The 16,684-nt window shown below is 36.7% G+C and overlaps 1 protein-coding gene across 7 annotated transcripts in view; it reads right to left on the bottom strand.

Moving 5' to 3' along the window:
- LOC122297520 (zinc finger CCCH domain-containing protein 13-like) overlaps positions 1 to 16,684 on the bottom strand; it is a 35,133-nt gene that overhangs the window by 16,280 nt on the left and 2,169 nt on the right. For 6 of the 7 annotated variants that reach the window (XM_043107607.1, XM_043107603.1, XM_043107604.1 and 3 more), the window contains 2 exons: positions 15,307 to 15,314; positions 14,299 to 14,489 (listed from right to left, as the gene is read on the bottom strand). In XM_043107607.1, coding sequence (XP_042963541.1) covers positions 14,299 to 14,489; positions 15,307 to 15,314 — 199 coding nt within the window. The remainder of the gene's footprint in view (positions 1 to 14,298; positions 14,490 to 15,306; positions 15,315 to 16,684) is intronic. The other variant, XM_043107609.1, reaches the window with a different exon arrangement.

The raw sequence follows: 16,684 nt of genomic DNA, 5'->3' as shown, positions 1-16,684 counted from the left end.
TTGGTTATCAAAAGCAAAGCGCATTTACAAAAACTTTGCTTTTAAGCATGCTTTTTAAGGCTTTTTGTTTGAGCTTGGCAAAAAAGCACACTTTTATAATTTTTAAAATATATATATAATATTATTTCAAGACGCAGAAAAGGACGTGAACAAATATGCTTAGTATTTAGATGATTTTGAAGATCATTCACATACCGTAGCTCCACATAATTTCATATGTGATGTATATGCTTTAAACTCGACATAACAGTCCAAATTGGCTCTCTAGATGGAATGATAATTGGTTGTTTATACTAGCAGAAGTCAGAACCTACAATTCTCGAGCTTTTTTGGTCATGACCCTTTTGGTATACTTTGATTCAAGCATGCACTTTAATTTGATTATGACCATCAAATAACTTTTTTTTTAATGAGTGGCTATCAATATCATGTGTATATCAAGTAAAGCACAAGAGAATTATATAAAATGATATGTTTAAGTAAAGTTTGCCCACCACGTGGGTGGGGCCACCCCCATGGTGGCTATTCCAGTTTCTTTTTCTAAGTTTAATATATTTAAATAAAAAATATGTTTCTAAAATAAATAAATAAATTATTTATTATTTAAAAAATTAATTATTTAAAAAAATTAAAGTCAATGTGTGGCAATCTGTGAACCTGCCAAGTGTTTTCGATTGATACGTTGATGGAAAAAAAAAATTAATAAGGAATCTTCTTTCTGATTAACTCATACACCATACATGTTGGTTAAGGGGGAGAGTATTGGCAGGTGTTGGGTCTTGTCTCAGACAAGTTGGATGTGGTACAAACAAGTCCCTTGGTCAGTGAACAAGTATATTGGGAAGAACCAACTCCACTGTTTTATCTACACCCAAGCGACAAAAACAACATCCAGGTCCCAGATTTGGTCTTACACAAGGCAAAGGAGATTCAACACTCTATGGGGATCTTGCATGATGGCTTTGAGGACCAATTCATAACTCTCCTTGCAGCTATAGAGGCTGGACAGACCCACTCTAGCTCACATGGGGAGCTCAATTCAGCTAAGGAGAGAGCTAGAGAATTAAAAAGGCTTAACTGGACAGTTAATGATGGAGCAAGAGAGAGGAGCTCTAACCATGGAAGATCAAAGGGAAGGGAAATGGGGGTTGTTTTATGAAACCAAAAATTGTTTCATGGAATGCAAGGGAGCTGAATGAAAAGCACCTCAAAGTTTGAAATCAACAACATAAACGGAGAGTAGACATTGTATGTTTGCAAGAAACAAAACTGGAATTTATTCCCTTTGCATCATTAGGAGTTTGTGGGGTTGTCATCAACTAGGGTGGCATTACTTACCATCCAATGGAGCATCAGGAAGCATCTTAGAGATGGTCGAAGGAGTACTATGGTTGAAGGAAGGGAATAAATGCATCAAGTTTTTCCATCGGGTGGCTAACTCACATACCTAGGAGAAACAATGTAATCGAGATGCTGATGATTGATGGGGTGGCTTCCTTCATCCAACCTGAGATCACTGTTCACATTGTCGATATTATAAGAATGTGCTCTTGGAGCAATTTTCTTGTAGACTGAGATTAGATAGGCTTATGGAGAATGAGATTAGACGGGCTTACTTTTTATGCTCTTGATTCATAGGACTTAGAACAGCTCGAAAAGCCGTTTAAAGAGCCAAAGGTCGGGAAAGCATTAAAAAACATGGCAGGTGACAAAGCTCTAGGTCTGGATGGCTTTTTTATAGCATTTTTCCAAACATGTTGGGAAGTGCTCAAAGAAGACATAATGGGGGTCTTTCATGAATTTCATGGAAATTGAAGGTTTGAAAAAAGCCTTAATGCAACCTTTATTGCGCTCATTCCAAAACAAAACCCGGCAGTAAAAAATTATCATCCAATTAGCTTGGTGAGAGGGATACAAAGATTCTCCTGAAAGTTTTGGCAAATAGTTTTGGGTGAATAATCTTGTGAGGGATATCAACATTTGTAATGCTTTTTCTTAGTACTGTTTTTGCTGTAGATTGTACTTGGGTGTATTCTCTTGTATACTTCCTGTGTACTTGGGCTATGCCTATTAACTTTGAATAAAATCTCTTTTATCTATCAAAATATATATATATATATATATATCAAAACCTAAAAATGCCTTTGTCAGAGGTGAGCAAAATTGTGATACCCCATATGATGTGTAAGGATAGGTAGTGTATGGGATCTCACATTGCTTGGGGAGGAAAAGTATTTACTCTTTATAAGGTTCCAATTGAGCTCCAATTGTATCATTGACTAGTCCTTTTGGAGTATAGGCCATATGGTTTGGGCCTTCCATTGGGGTGTTACAAACGATATCGAAGCCTATCCCAACCAGAAATGTGGGACTTGAGCCGTGCTACCTACGAAATACAAGCCCGACGAGAACGTCGAGAATTTAAGGGGGGAGATTGTGATATCCCATATGATGTGTAAGGGTAGATGGTGTATAGGAATCTCATACTGCTTGGGGAGGAGAAGTTCTTACTCTTTATAAGATTTCAATGGGGCTCCAATTATATCATTGACTAATCTTTTTGGAATATAGGTCATGGGGTTTGGGCCTTCCATTAGGGTGTTACAAAATTCTTGACCCGGTGCTTATTGCCAACGAATACTTGGATAGTAGTATCAAGTCGGGAGAGCCGGGGCTTTTGTTCAAGCTGGATATGGAAACAACCTATGATCATGTCAATTGTAGATTCTTGCTTTACATGCTTTAGAGATGTGGCTTTGGTATGAAATGGTGTACATAGATCAATCATTGTATTTCCACGGCTTATTTCTCTATATTGGTGAATGGCACGCCAAAAGGCTTCTTTGAAAGCTCACGAGGCTTGAGACAAGGCTTCTTTAAAATTCTTTGTTTCTCTCACGTCTCTCTCACCCTCAGCCCTTTGCCGCCACGCTAATCACCTCGAGCTCCACCCAGCTTCGTCGTGTGTACCTCCTCCCACAGACACACAATAAGCCTTAAGCCCCTCTGTCTAGAGGTTCAATGTCTTTCAAGTAGTCTATAGTTAGACATGCTTTTAATTTAAATCTCATTTGCATTAACACCTTAGTTTTGAGACATGGCAGGTGATTTTGAGCAGATTGTTGATTTTTCATATGGACTTTTTGTTAAGTGTATTGGACTTAATTTTAAATTGGGCTCAGTTCTAATTCATAATAGTCCATAAACTTTATTTTTACAGAAAATATTTGAAGGATTTAAATTATGTTATTAAGTATTAATTTTGGAAGTAAATAGTAATTGTGTAATTTTATTTTGAACACATAAATCCGATTAAGTCTATTTAAATGAGATTTTATTTTTTCTTATTTTTATAGATTTTGTTGAAATTATGTCAAGTGAATAATAAACTGGAGATGTATTTTATATGAGCTTAGTAGTAGTTAGCAAAAATATTAGTCATGCACTTTATTTTTTAGAAATAATTTAGAGTTTAATAGTTAGAGAAATTAAGTGGATATCGATGAATTTGAGAAGTGATAGAATTTTAGGGTTATGAGAATTTTAGGTTTTGAGGAATTAAAATAGGTTATTTAAGTATTTCAAGTTCCATTACGAAGTACGTGTTCAATTGGAAAATTGACTCAAGTTACACGATTATTCTATAGGTGACGATTGATATACCTTGGCATTGTCTTGAGAAAATTCTAAGAAGTCAAAAAGTTCAGGTAAGTGAGGTTCCTATACTAGATCTTGCATAAAAGAAATGAACTAGGGTTGATTTTGAAAAATATGCATGTTTTGTTATGAAAAGAAATTTGAAATAACCTCAGTTATTTGTTCTGCATTACTCATTAAATTTATATGAATGAAAAAAGTATTTTTGTCATAACTGGTGTAGACATGGGCAAATTTTTGGCATTCTTTTTTCGGAACTATGCAAACAGAGCAAATATGAAATTTATGAAAATTTGTGCATGTGATGCAAAAAATGTTCTGAATCTTTTTTTTTTTTTCTTTGATATCCTTGGGTGTCCGGGCCAACTTACGCGCACCTCGACTAATCCCACGAGGCCCTGAAGTTAACGGCCAGGTAAACCTCTAGTGGCCCTGAGGGAACTCGAACTAGTGACCATTGGGGAGCAAACCCAAGACCTGACCAATTGAGCTACCCCTCAGGATTATGTTCTGAATCTATTTTTGAATATGTGAAATGATCTAAATCTATTCAGTACTCTGTTTTAATATGATGTGGCATCTGAAAACCTTGGCATGAATTTTTTATTCTATATCTGAATATGATCTGGTTTCGATGATGTTTCTGTTCTATTTCCGTTAAGGCACTACCACGGGTATAATAGTGGCATACGGCCCACCACGAGTATAATGTTGGTTTATAGCCTACCACAAGAGCTAAACATAGTATACAGCTCAGCCACAGGTATAATGGTGGTTTATAACCCTACCACGAGGGTTAAACATGGTCTCTATCCCCATGTGATGCTCCAATATAATATGAAGATGATGTTTCAATTTATGATATGCCAAAGGATTTTTGAAATAATAATGTTTTTCTGAAAGTTTCGCTCTGATATTTTGTGACATGTTTTGATTCTCCATTATGAAAGCAAATGTTCTAATTCTGCATTTTGAAAGTAAATGTTTTGTTCTGCATTATGAATTCTATAAATGCTCATGTTTACATATTAATATATGTTCTCTGCTTATTGAGTTATTGATAACTCGCCCCCTTATTTCCACAATATTTTTCAAATGTTTTGTATATTTCAGCAGAAGTTCAAGAATAGGGAGCATGGGTAAGGCTATGTGAGTATAGTAGATTAAATACAAAGAAGGTACTTTGATGAATGGAGAACTTTATTAAGTAGCTCCGTTTTGCTCTATTGACTGGGTATTTTGGAAGGTTGACTTTTATTTTGAGACTTTGAGATGTTCTTAGTTAATTATTTTGGGAATAGTTGGTTTAAAACAATGAGATCTATGTGTTATTGAGAAATTGGAGTTTATGAATATATTGTTGGAATGTGAGTTTAAGTGACGAAGTAACTCTCTAACCCATCCGGAACCAGGGCGTTACAAGTTCATATTTGGATTCTCAGTGGGGGAAGCAAATTCCGGCACTCTCAACATATATCATCTATTATTCACCAATGATACCCTAATCTTTTGTGGGGCTAGCCATGATCAAAATCAAGCTTTGGGGGCTGTCCTTTTATGCTTTGAACCCACGTCGGGGTTGAATGTGAACTTGGCTAAAAAGTCAATTACTTGATTCAGTTTTTATATATGTAAATACCGTACGTAAAATCTTTCAAATTACACCACTGATTCAGGAAACGGAAATATACCATTAAGTCTGATTGCACAATCAAAATTGGCACGCACACCCTTGCAAGGAATGCATGAAAATTTCACAAAGGTTGCTCGACAAAAAAGAATCTTCTCCTCCAGGTCCATGACCACAATTTCTCACACTGCACGCAAGACATTATTCATTCACCTCGTGTATATATATGCAATCTTATTTTTCCCTTTTTCTGACAAGATCGATAACATTTAGGCGTCAAACGAAAATTATGCAATATAACGGTGAAGGAGACCCAACAAAATTAATTAAACACATCATCACCATTTTCAGAAACATTTTAGAGTTTTATCATGAAACTCTCAATATTACTACTGCCTTTCTCCCTCCGTGTCTCAACCCCATTAATATCACCTCTTCTCTCCCTAGCTAGCTATCTATCTATGGTCTTCGCTTGCGGCCTGATCCCTTCCAAACCCAATCATGAGTAAGCCTAATTTGATGATCAATGCACGCTTGTTTGAGGTTGTTTTTTAATGGAATTTCGGTTAATCATGGGGGTTTCAACATTCAAGCTAGTGGGCATGATCATGCATATATGGTACTGCTTTTTAATTTGTTGTATAAGTTGTAATTCCAACGGACATGCAGCCAATTAATGGAATTGTGTTTGTATTTTGCAGTCATGCAGTGGTGAGTTGTGGTTATTACTGGCATCTTTCTCATGTGTATATATGCTTTTTCTCTTTCTGTATGTGATAATTCTTCTTCTTTTTCTTACCGACCATCTTTTATTTGGTTCAGTCATATGGGGGGAGTGGACGGTGGACCATCACAAATTCAATCAACCGATATTTTTTTCAATACATGCCTTGATTAAGTTCATGAATAGTTTAATAACTTAATTTATATTCTAATACTCACCCTCTTACATGGTTAATAATTATTTCTCAAAAATTGGATCTAACATTTGACAATATTTAAGTCCATATTTGAGATCATATATATGCTTTCTGCGCTCATTATCCCCTTTTTTGCTTCATGATAATCCTTTGAAATTAACCTTAAGTGTTTTCTAAACGGTCATGTGCTTTTAGTATAAGCAAGAGTTCTTCAGTAAAATAGTTTACACGCTAACCTGAATGTGATAATGTTTTTTATTTTATAAGCAAGCAAATTATATTAATTAAAAGAATAGGCAAAGCCATGTTCAGTACAAAGAATGCCCTAACTATGTAAGGGCAATAGATACAAGAAAATCATGAACTGAATGTGATAATGTTTTAAAATCTACTTAAATATTTTTAGTAAAACAATCTATCAATTTTTCTTTTAAAATATAAAAAAATGACCTGCCACAAATGACAAAAAAACACTGAAAATCCAGATTGCAACTACGCTAGTCTATTTAGTTTATTAGTTTGGAAGAAAAACAGGATTAACTTAAAAAAAGGACCTGGCGTGCCACATCAAGTCTAGTTAGTTTTGCGAATCTACTTTTATCAAAACTACTCTTTCCAACCTACTTCCTATCATTATTACTTCCCACCAAGGTGGTTCATCGCATGAAGAAACTGCAACTTCTTATTTTGTGGGTGTGGAGGGCCCACGGGGGGGGGGGGGGGGGGGGGGGGGGGGGGGGGGGGGGGGGGGTTGAAATGGGCCACAATATGTTCTCCTATTCAAGGAGGATTGGGTATTCGAAACTTGCAGTTTTTTAAAAAAGCCTTGTTTGGAAAATGGTTATGGAGATACCACAATGAACAGGGGGTCTTGTGGAGAATTGCCATCGAATTGAAGCATGATGAACCATGGGAGGATAGTTTTCAAATGAGATGAGGGGGCCTTGTGGGGTGAGGATATAGAAGTACATAAGAGGTTGGGATGCATTGACAACCCTGAGGGGTAACTCAATTGGTCAAACCTTGGGTTTGCTCCCCAATGATCACTAGTTCGAATCCCCTCAGGGCCACTGGAGGTTTACCTAGCCGTTAACTTCAGAGCCCCATGGGATTAGTCAAGGTGCAAGTAAGCTAGCCCGGATACCCAAGGATATCAAAAAAAAAAAAAAAGGTTGGGATGCATTGACACTTTTTCAAAGCTCTATGACCTAGCTGACTCTAACCATTTGATGGGGGAGTCAAAGATAAGATTTTTTTATGTCCCTCTAAGAAAGAGAAGTTCACAGTCCACTCTTTCTACCAAGCCATGACAACACACAATACAAATCCATTCCCATGGAAAAGTATTTGGAAGACAAAGACACCCCTAAAGGCTTTGTATGGACGGCTTCCTTGGGGAAGATCCTTACTATAGACAACTTAAAGAAACGTTGAATCATAGTCAAAATTGGTGTTATATGTGTAATCGACCTTCTAGCTTCTTGGAGAGGCATTCAGAGCAACTCTAAGATTGCAACAATATGGAAGATGGTTCCAACATGTTTATGGTGGTGTATTTGGGAGGAGAGGAATGAAAGAAGTTTTGCAGATCAAGAGCGGTCAATGAATGAGCTTTTTTTTTATTGGCACCGGGTGTCCAAGAACAAAGCCCCAACTAATTCGAGGGTGCCCATACCCGAGGCAAGTGTTTCCAACAAGTGCACCTTGGGTAATTTAAAAGGAAGTTCTCCCAGTCCGGTGGCTCCTAGAAAATGTTTGCACCCAAAAGGATTCAAACCTTAAACCTGAATGAAGCATACCACCAAGACCAAGGCTTTTACCACTTGAAATTTATTTTTCAATAGTTCACTCCATTGGATGGTTGTAATTGATTTTCATGGCATGACTTTTTCCTAAATTCTTTGTATCACTAAATTAGCACACTTAGTCCTTGCTCTTGTATATGTCCCATATAAATAGGCAAGAGCCTATTCCTATGATCAATCTTGTTTGCCGATTAAAAAAATCTCTTCCGCTGGTTCCTTGCAATGGTTGGTGAGGTTTACTAGAGCTGTCTAGGATTGGGAGGTGGAAGACATTACAGAACTTTACAGGGCACTATGTGCTGAACCTAAAAGCTGAAGGGGAAGACAGGTTGCTTTGGAAGCATACTGAGAACAACAACTTCTCGGTCAGATCCTTCTACAAGGTTTTGTCGCTGCATTCTTCTATTGTTTTCCCTTGAAGAGTATTTGGAGGAGTAATGTTCCACTTAACATTGCTTTTTTTAGCTGGCTGGCCTCCCATGGGAAAATATTGACTATTGATAAGCTAGGAAAGTGAGGATTCTTAATAAAGGATTGGTGTTTTATATGTAAAAGCAATGGAGAAACAGCAGATCATCTTCTTTTACACTGTGAAGTGGTCAAGGCTTTATGGGATGATATTTTCACTAGGCTTGACATTGCCTAGGTCATGCCTAGGAAGGTGGTTGATTTATTGTTATGCCAGAGAGGAATTCAGGGGAATCGTCAAATAGCGGCTGTTTGGAAGATGGTGCCTCTTTGTTTAATGTGGTGTACTTGGAACAAAAGGAATGGTCATTGCTTTGACAACCAGGAACAGTCGATGGAAGGGTTAAGGGACTTTTTCTATCATACATTGTTACTTTGGGCTTCAGCCATTGTATTGAATGAAACTAGCCTTAATGGCTTTTATGTTGATTTTGACAGCACTTAGCTTGTAATTAGGTTCATCTCTTGTATACTTCCAGTGTACCTAGGCTATACCTAATTACATGATTAATAAAAATTTCTTACTTATCAAAAAGAAAATATCTCAAAAAATAATTTTACAGGATCTCGAACCTAACTACCCATAGCACAAGGGTGTTTGACCAAAATTTCCTAAATCTATGTAATCAGTTGGCTTCTTGATTTTCACGTTGCATTACTCTAATAAATTGAGTTAATAGACTAAATATATTACCAGCTTGCTTGTTAAGTCTTGTTTTTATTGTATTTTGTGGGTTTTTATATTATACATTAATTTTAAAAATATGCGCTTTACTTCAATCAGGCGCACCCTTGCGCTTTGTGCCTAGACGGAATTTGTCCCTAAGTGCACCTAGCATTTTTAACAAAACTGGTTTACAGCCCAATTTAACCAGTTTGCACATACACTTGTACAGCTTAATTATCAAGAAACTAAATCCTTGAAAAAAATCACATCCATAAAAGATAACAATCAAACTACTTGTGCAATTAACACATACGTTTTATGAAAGCCACATTAAACAAGACACAACAAGGATAGCTGAGTAGTCATTCAAGCAACAAACATCAAAGATCAAACTAAATACACCAAAGAAAAGGAAAATATCTCATGAGGTTGGAATTATCTCCTACTTAAGCCTTTCCTTCCATTTGGCAAAGTATGCACACTGACCCGTAGATATTTTAACAGGATGGATTTGACCCAATGGTTAGCTAGGTAGCTCCAAAACCTACATTTATTCTCTCAACAATTTTAGCATTTTAGTTTTTCATTGTTCAGGAAGTTGCAAACTTCTTCCAAAAGTTTCATAGCTATGTTTATCAAGTATCATATGATTGTTAGTAATGGAAGTTTTAGTAAAATGATTTCAGGTACTGTGGATGGTGGGTTCGTTTCTATATTTTCAGTGGAGGAGACAAGCAAGGGCACGCTTAATATTTCCCATCTCCCATTTCCAGGTGAGACCCTAATTTTTTTTTTGATAAGTAAACGGTAGTATTAATAATAATAGGCATAGCCCAAGTACACAAGATGGTATACAAGAGATAAGACCTATTTAGGTCGCTATAGAAGTCGCAAGGAAATCATGTACATTTAGACCATTAAAGTCTATAGCTAAGGTCCACAGAAATAAAGTACTGAAAAAAAAAAAAGCAACGAAGCTCCTCTGGTGTGCGCTCCTTATCTTCGAATGTTCTCTCATTGCGCTCTTGCCAAATGCACCACATAATGCAAATAGGAATCATCTTCCACACCGCTTTGATTTGAGAATCTCCGCCCGGCATCAACCAACTGGCCAATAACTCAACCACTGACTCTGGCATTACCCAGCTTATCCCTACTCGACTGAAAACTTCATACCACAAAGCTCTAGCTGTCTCACAATGTAACAGGAGATGGTTCACTGACTCACCAGATTTCTTACACATACAACACCAATCAGTAATGATAATCCTACGACGCTGCTGTCCAGGTGAAGAAAAGAGCTTTGGGAGGCGCCTTATTCCTCCACAAGCTTTTCCATGGGAAAAGAGGATTTGGTATAGTTGTAAGGGCCTTATAAAAAGAGCGAACCGAGAAAGTACCCTTACCCATAGGTTTCCACCACAGCTTATCTTCATGCCTTCCGTTCATCTTCATAGAGTACACTAGATTGAAAAAATCCCCGAAGCTGTTTACTTCCCAATCCTGTGTTGTTCTACAGAAAATGATATTCCAATGGACTTGGTCCCCAGAACGAACCAGAAGATCCGCCACCAAAGCTTCTGGGTCAGAAGCCACTCGGAATACCGACGGAAAAGAATCCTTCAAAGCCTCCTCCCCGCACCATATATCTCTCCAAAATTTTATACGTGTGCCCTCCCCCACCAAAAGTTTCGTATGGTTAGCAAAAACCCCCCACCCTCTTCTTATATGCTTCCAAATCCCCACCCCACAAGGCCCGGTCCTCTCTCTAGTGCACCATCCCCCCCATAGGCTACCATGTTTGCTCTCAACAACTAATTTCCATAAAGCTTCCGGTTCCATATTGTATCACCATAACCATTTCCCGAACAATGCCCGATTGAAAGTTCTTAGGTTCTTTAGCCCCAACCTACCTAAGGAAATAGGTCTGCAAACCTTATCCCAACTGATTAAGTGAAACTTGAATTCATCTTTTTTATGAGACCCTCATTTTTTATGGGACAATTTTCCAGTTTGGAGGAAGTGTCCTTCAACCCGTCTATAGAAATGACTAGTGTCTATTGCACATGTGATAAGCACATGTTTTTTTAAAAGTTTGATTTAAAAAACATGTGCTTCTCACATGCTCAAGGGACGTGGATGTACAACCAAAACTACATCTGAATTTGAGGGCACTTCTTCTATGCTTTGAAGCTGTCTCCGAATTGAAAGTGAACCAACTTAAGTCGGAACAGGTTTGGGTGGGAAATGTTCCTAATTTGGAGGACTTGGCTTCAATTCTGGGGTAAAAAGTATCTTCCTTGCCAATGAAATATCTTGGCCTCCCCTTGGGTATTTCATTCAAGTTGAAGTCTATTTGGAAAAAGGGGATCGATAAAATGGTGAGCAGATTGGTTAGTTGAAAGAGGATGCACTTGTCCAAAGGTGGTAGGGTTACATTGATCAAGAGCACTCCTACTTCTTGTCTTTGTTTCCACTTCCCGCTAAGTTGGCCATCATATAGAGAAACTACAACATGATTTTTTATGGAGGGGATGGATGATGAGTTTAAATTTCATTTAGTGAAATAAGCCACAATATGCAACCCAATCTCAGGAGGAGGGCTTGGAGATCGGAATCTGCTAGGTTTAACAGGTCTCTATTGGGAAAGTGGTTGTGGAGATACCAACAAAAAAGGGGGCTTATGGAGGGCCATTACAAACTTAAAATTTGGTGGGGCTTGGGGTGGATGGTTTTCAAATGAGATGAGTGGACCATATGGGGTGGGTTGGAATCATACAAGAACAGGACGGGGAGCTTTTTCTAGATATGCTTGCTTCTTTGTGGTGGATGATGGGTCCAAAATTAAAAGGCAGGATCTGTGGTGTGGCGGGCAACAAGGCCCTCAAGGAAGCCTATTCATAAATCTATAGAATCACGCAATGCAGGAAGCATCAATTGCAAATCTTTTAGAACTATCCAGTTGCTCTCCTCAATGGGATGTCCCTTTCTTCAGGGCTGCACACGATTGGGAGTTGATACATTCACTAAGTTTTACAATCTCATGTATCTCTAGTAAAGTGAGCATGGGAGCTACATATACGATCATGTGGCGTCCTTTTAAGAAAGAGAGGTTTACTTTCCATTCAGTCTTTAAGTCCCTTATCATGCAAAATGCAAATCCATTACCTTGGAAAACTAAGGGCATGTTTGGATGCTTAAAGTATTCCAAAATTTTGTGAATAGTAGTGAAATGTTTTGAGTGAAGATGTTTTTGGGTTTTGGGAAAGGAGCGGAGAAAAGGTTGAATAAAAATATATTTGAAAAGAAGTATTGCATTGGAGCTTGTATAAGTGAATAGATGAAGTTAAAAAATTGTTTGAATGTAATTTTTTAATATTATTTTTGTTTTGAGGTTTGTAAAAGTTGTATTGATTTTTTCGTTTTGTTTTTAAGTTTGTAAAAGATGTATTGATTTTTGTGTTTGAGTAATGATTAGATGAAAAAGTTTAAAATTTAAAATTGAAAAGTGTTTTGTGTTTGAGTTTGGGAAGGAAGTTATGAGAAATTTTGAGAATTTTGGAAATTCTCACGTTTGCCAAATATGCCCTAAGGCACACCCCTAAAAGCAGTTTTCTTCCTGTGGAAGTCTTCCTTATGGAAGATCCTCACCTTAGACAATCCAAGGAAAAGTTAGAAGCTTCTTATGGAGGGAGTGGAATGAAAGAAGCTTCAAAGATCGCAAGCAGTAAATGGATAAGCTTAAAATCCTCTTTTTTATGTAGGGGAGGCGGTGATTGATACTAAGGACGGGAGTACAAAGGAGGTTTGGTGTTCTAATGAAGGTAGGGGGCATACGGAGTGGGGTTATGGAAGCATATCCGGAAAGGTTAGTGGTCTTTTTTTAGCAACACTAGGCTGTGCGGCATGGCAGAAGAATCAGTTTTTGGCATGATGTTTGGGTTGGAGATATGGCTCTTAAGGATGTCTATCCCTCTATTTTCAGAATTGCACGGGAAGAAGATGCTATGGTGGCTGACTTGCAGGCAATTACTAATGGTTCGCAGCAGTGGAATGTTAGCTTCATTAAGCAGGCACATGTTGGGAAGTAGGTGTCCCGGTGGAGTTCTTTAACTTGCTATACAACATTAGTCCTGCTGTTACAGTGACGGATAAGATGGAATAATTTTCTGTACAATCTTTCTATGATACACTTACAGCTCAAGCTAGGAATAATTTCCCTTGGAAGAGCATATGGAGGAGTAAAGCACCTACTAAGGCTGCTTTCTTTGTTTGGACAGCAGACTTAAGGAAGATCATGACCATTGATAATCTAAGAAAACATGGGCTTATCATCATTGACCGGTCCTGTACGTGCAGAAATAGTGGTGAAACAATGGATCATCTACTCTTACATTGTGAGTTCGCTCGGGCCATATGGAATTACTTTTTCAGCAAAGTGGGATTAGGATGGGTTATGCCGGGGAGGGTGGTTGAATTACTAGCAAGTTGGAGAGGGATCATGGGGACACCACAGATTGCAGTTGTGTGGAAGATGGCTCCCATTTGTATATTTTGGTGCATGGAGCCAAACACTTGATAGACATTTCGAGGATCGTGAGCGCTCCTTGGTTAAGTTTAAGAGCTTTTTCTGGAAGACTTTATTTATGTGGGCCATTGTTATAGATTTAAATGGTCTCAGCTTCCATGATTTCCTTGTAACCGTTTCTAGTTCCTAAATAGGTGTAATCACATGGATACCTCCTGTGTACTTCGACTATGTCTATCTTTATATCAATAAAATATCATCTTACTTATTAAAAAAAATTCTTTTTTAACACTTTATTCCATTGGCCGACAACAGATTTTAATGGTTTGAATATCCATGACTTTCTTGTATCACTACATAATCATGGCTAGGTGTCGCTCTTGTATATGTCCCATGTACTTAGGCTATGCCTATCATTCTCATCAATAAGAGTCTTGTTTACCAATTAAAGTATCATGAATCATGATAGTGCAATTGACATTCAAAACTAATGCCCACAAAATGATCATAAGGTATAAATCTATGACTAGCAAAGAAATCACAGCACATATATAAATCACGTTATACAAATTATAAAAGGATCATCAATCAATGTCATATAAACATGAATCAGTTAACCTTACTTGGCGATTTGTGGCAGTAACATGCTCAGCTGGAATCCGGATTTCAAGAGTTGGTCCATTTAAAGTGCTTTCTCCATTTTTTTCCAATTCCAATGCTTTGTATTCATTCCACAACTTTATCAGTTCTTGCATGCATTCACCAACTTTATAAACAACAGAGGACACTTCAGCTTTACCTGCAACGCTACCAGCTTTACAAAAAAAAAAAAAAATACACACAGCAAACCATGTAATACCTAAAGACATGATAATCAAAACAATAAACTTCCATTTTCGTATACAATGCAAAAAAAATGAAGCAGGAAAGGGGTCAAAAAGCTTTATCCATGCTCAAATGTGTTATGAAAAATAGGAAGTAGGAAAGGGATCTAAAAGCTTCATACCAAAAGTATACCACCACTGATAGTTAAAGCAGAATTAAAATTCAAATAAAAATTGAACCGGGCTTCCAAGAAGCTTTTTTTCAAATTTAAAGCTGAATTATTACATGAAATGTCATTTGTCATTTGTCATAATTTGATATACAGCTAGCTTCCTATCTCTTGCTTTCCAAAGTCTGAATAAAAAAATGGACAATAAACACATGTATACCCCCTCCACCCACCCTCTATAGCATCTACCAAGCATTAATCAAAACTGGGATAATGTGGTGAGTACAAATTCATTCATATAAATGTGTACAGACTAGTTTTGCAATTCAATTGCTCTAGTAGTTGCTAAAAGTAGTTATATTAATGATGCATAGATACTAATGCTAACATAGAGAGTAAAAGCTTGGTTAAGAAAACCTGAATACGGATTTTCATATACAATTAAGTACTAATACACATAGTATAAAATAAAATTATAGAAATTTGCAAGTGAAATTATCACATAATGCGTGGTAAACTGGAGCTGTACATACGACAGTAATAAAGTTCGAATACCCATTACTTCAACAGGGCACAGATCCTGTTACTATGCAAGTGTAGAGAAGATCCATCCAAAAGACAGAATACAATAGCTTACCTTGAGATCTGCAAAACATAAAAGGCAAAAAAACCAAAATGTGTTTAGCCACCAAGGAGAAAAAAAAAAAAGGATATTAAGAATACCATTAAATAATAAACACACAAAAAACAGATAATATATAACATTTTTCAGTTAAGAAAGTGAACAGAAACAATAGTAATGGCATCATTGACTTTCTAAATAAATCAGGTCACTTCTATGAAGTTAAAGTTCTCTCCTTCCATTTGCAGTCTAGACTGTCTAGTGGTGTCCTTTTTTTTTTTTTTTGTGTGTACATAAAAGAAGATTTCATTAGAAATTGCAAAGGCATAGACCAAGTACTACAGTTTTGTGGTATCTTTCAGGGTCTTTCCTATCAGTCATGATCATTATTGTTTGGCTAATAATCACCCCCAAATCCCCCACCCACAACCAACCCACCCCAGACCTAAAAGCCATTTGAAAGAAAAAATGGCAATTTCAACAACAATACTAATTTCTGCTTTAAATTTCCCTGCTGGAAACCCAGAAAAACTATACTTTTTTCCAGCCTAAGAATGCTTTTTTTCTAGTTAAACTAAAATCTATATCCTCAACAATGTATTATTTTAGATTATAACCTATTTAACCTAATAATTGCAAATTAATTATTTTCCACCATGCCACATCCCTAAATGCGCCCAGTATCACTTATAAAATAAGAACATCACTTACTTTTAACCTTGATAATTGAGATATACAAAAATATCATCTACACTTAACAGAATCATGAACATGATGAAGCCACATCAAATACCTTTTGTCCTTTCAAAGATCAGAACTTTATCATTAGCAACAGATTAATATATATACACACAGAATTACCAAAGTATCAAGGTTAAAAGAAGGAAAATCAACAAGTGCTTCTAGAGTGGAAAAGAAGGAAAATAATCGAACATCAATACGATATCTAGACATTATGCAATGAATCAAACCACAATAGATGACCACAACCATGTCTCACGCAGACACACTTTGTCTTACAAATACAGTACAAATCATTCTCTTGGTGATTGATTACGAAATTTGATAGATCTTAATCCATATTTCATGTAAGCTAAACTTCATTCCAAGGCAAAGATCTCAATCCAAGGGCATTCAAAAAACATGAACCTGATCACAGAAATAAATATCTATACAGAAGGGGAAAAAAAAAAAAAAAAGAAACCTACAAATTTAGATCCAATATATTTTTTATATAGGTATTAGATCCAATATTTACAGCTTGACCATGCAGAAATCAATATGTAGAGCTCATTTTCACAAACATTAATATCTAATAATAGAAAATTGATCATTTAAGGCAAATAAGCTTTCAATTAAATAATTACTTGTAAAAGAAAATTCAATTAATTAA

The sequence above is a fragment of the Carya illinoinensis genome, chromosome 15 (assembly GCF_018687715.1).
Source record: "Carya illinoinensis cultivar Pawnee chromosome 15, C.illinoinensisPawnee_v1, whole genome shotgun sequence".
In the NCBI taxonomy this organism is placed as follows: Eukaryota; Viridiplantae; Streptophyta; class Magnoliopsida; order Fagales; family Juglandaceae; genus Carya; species Carya illinoinensis.
Note: the sequence above shows the minus strand (reverse complement) of the source record. Positions and strands in the feature narration are given on the sequence as shown.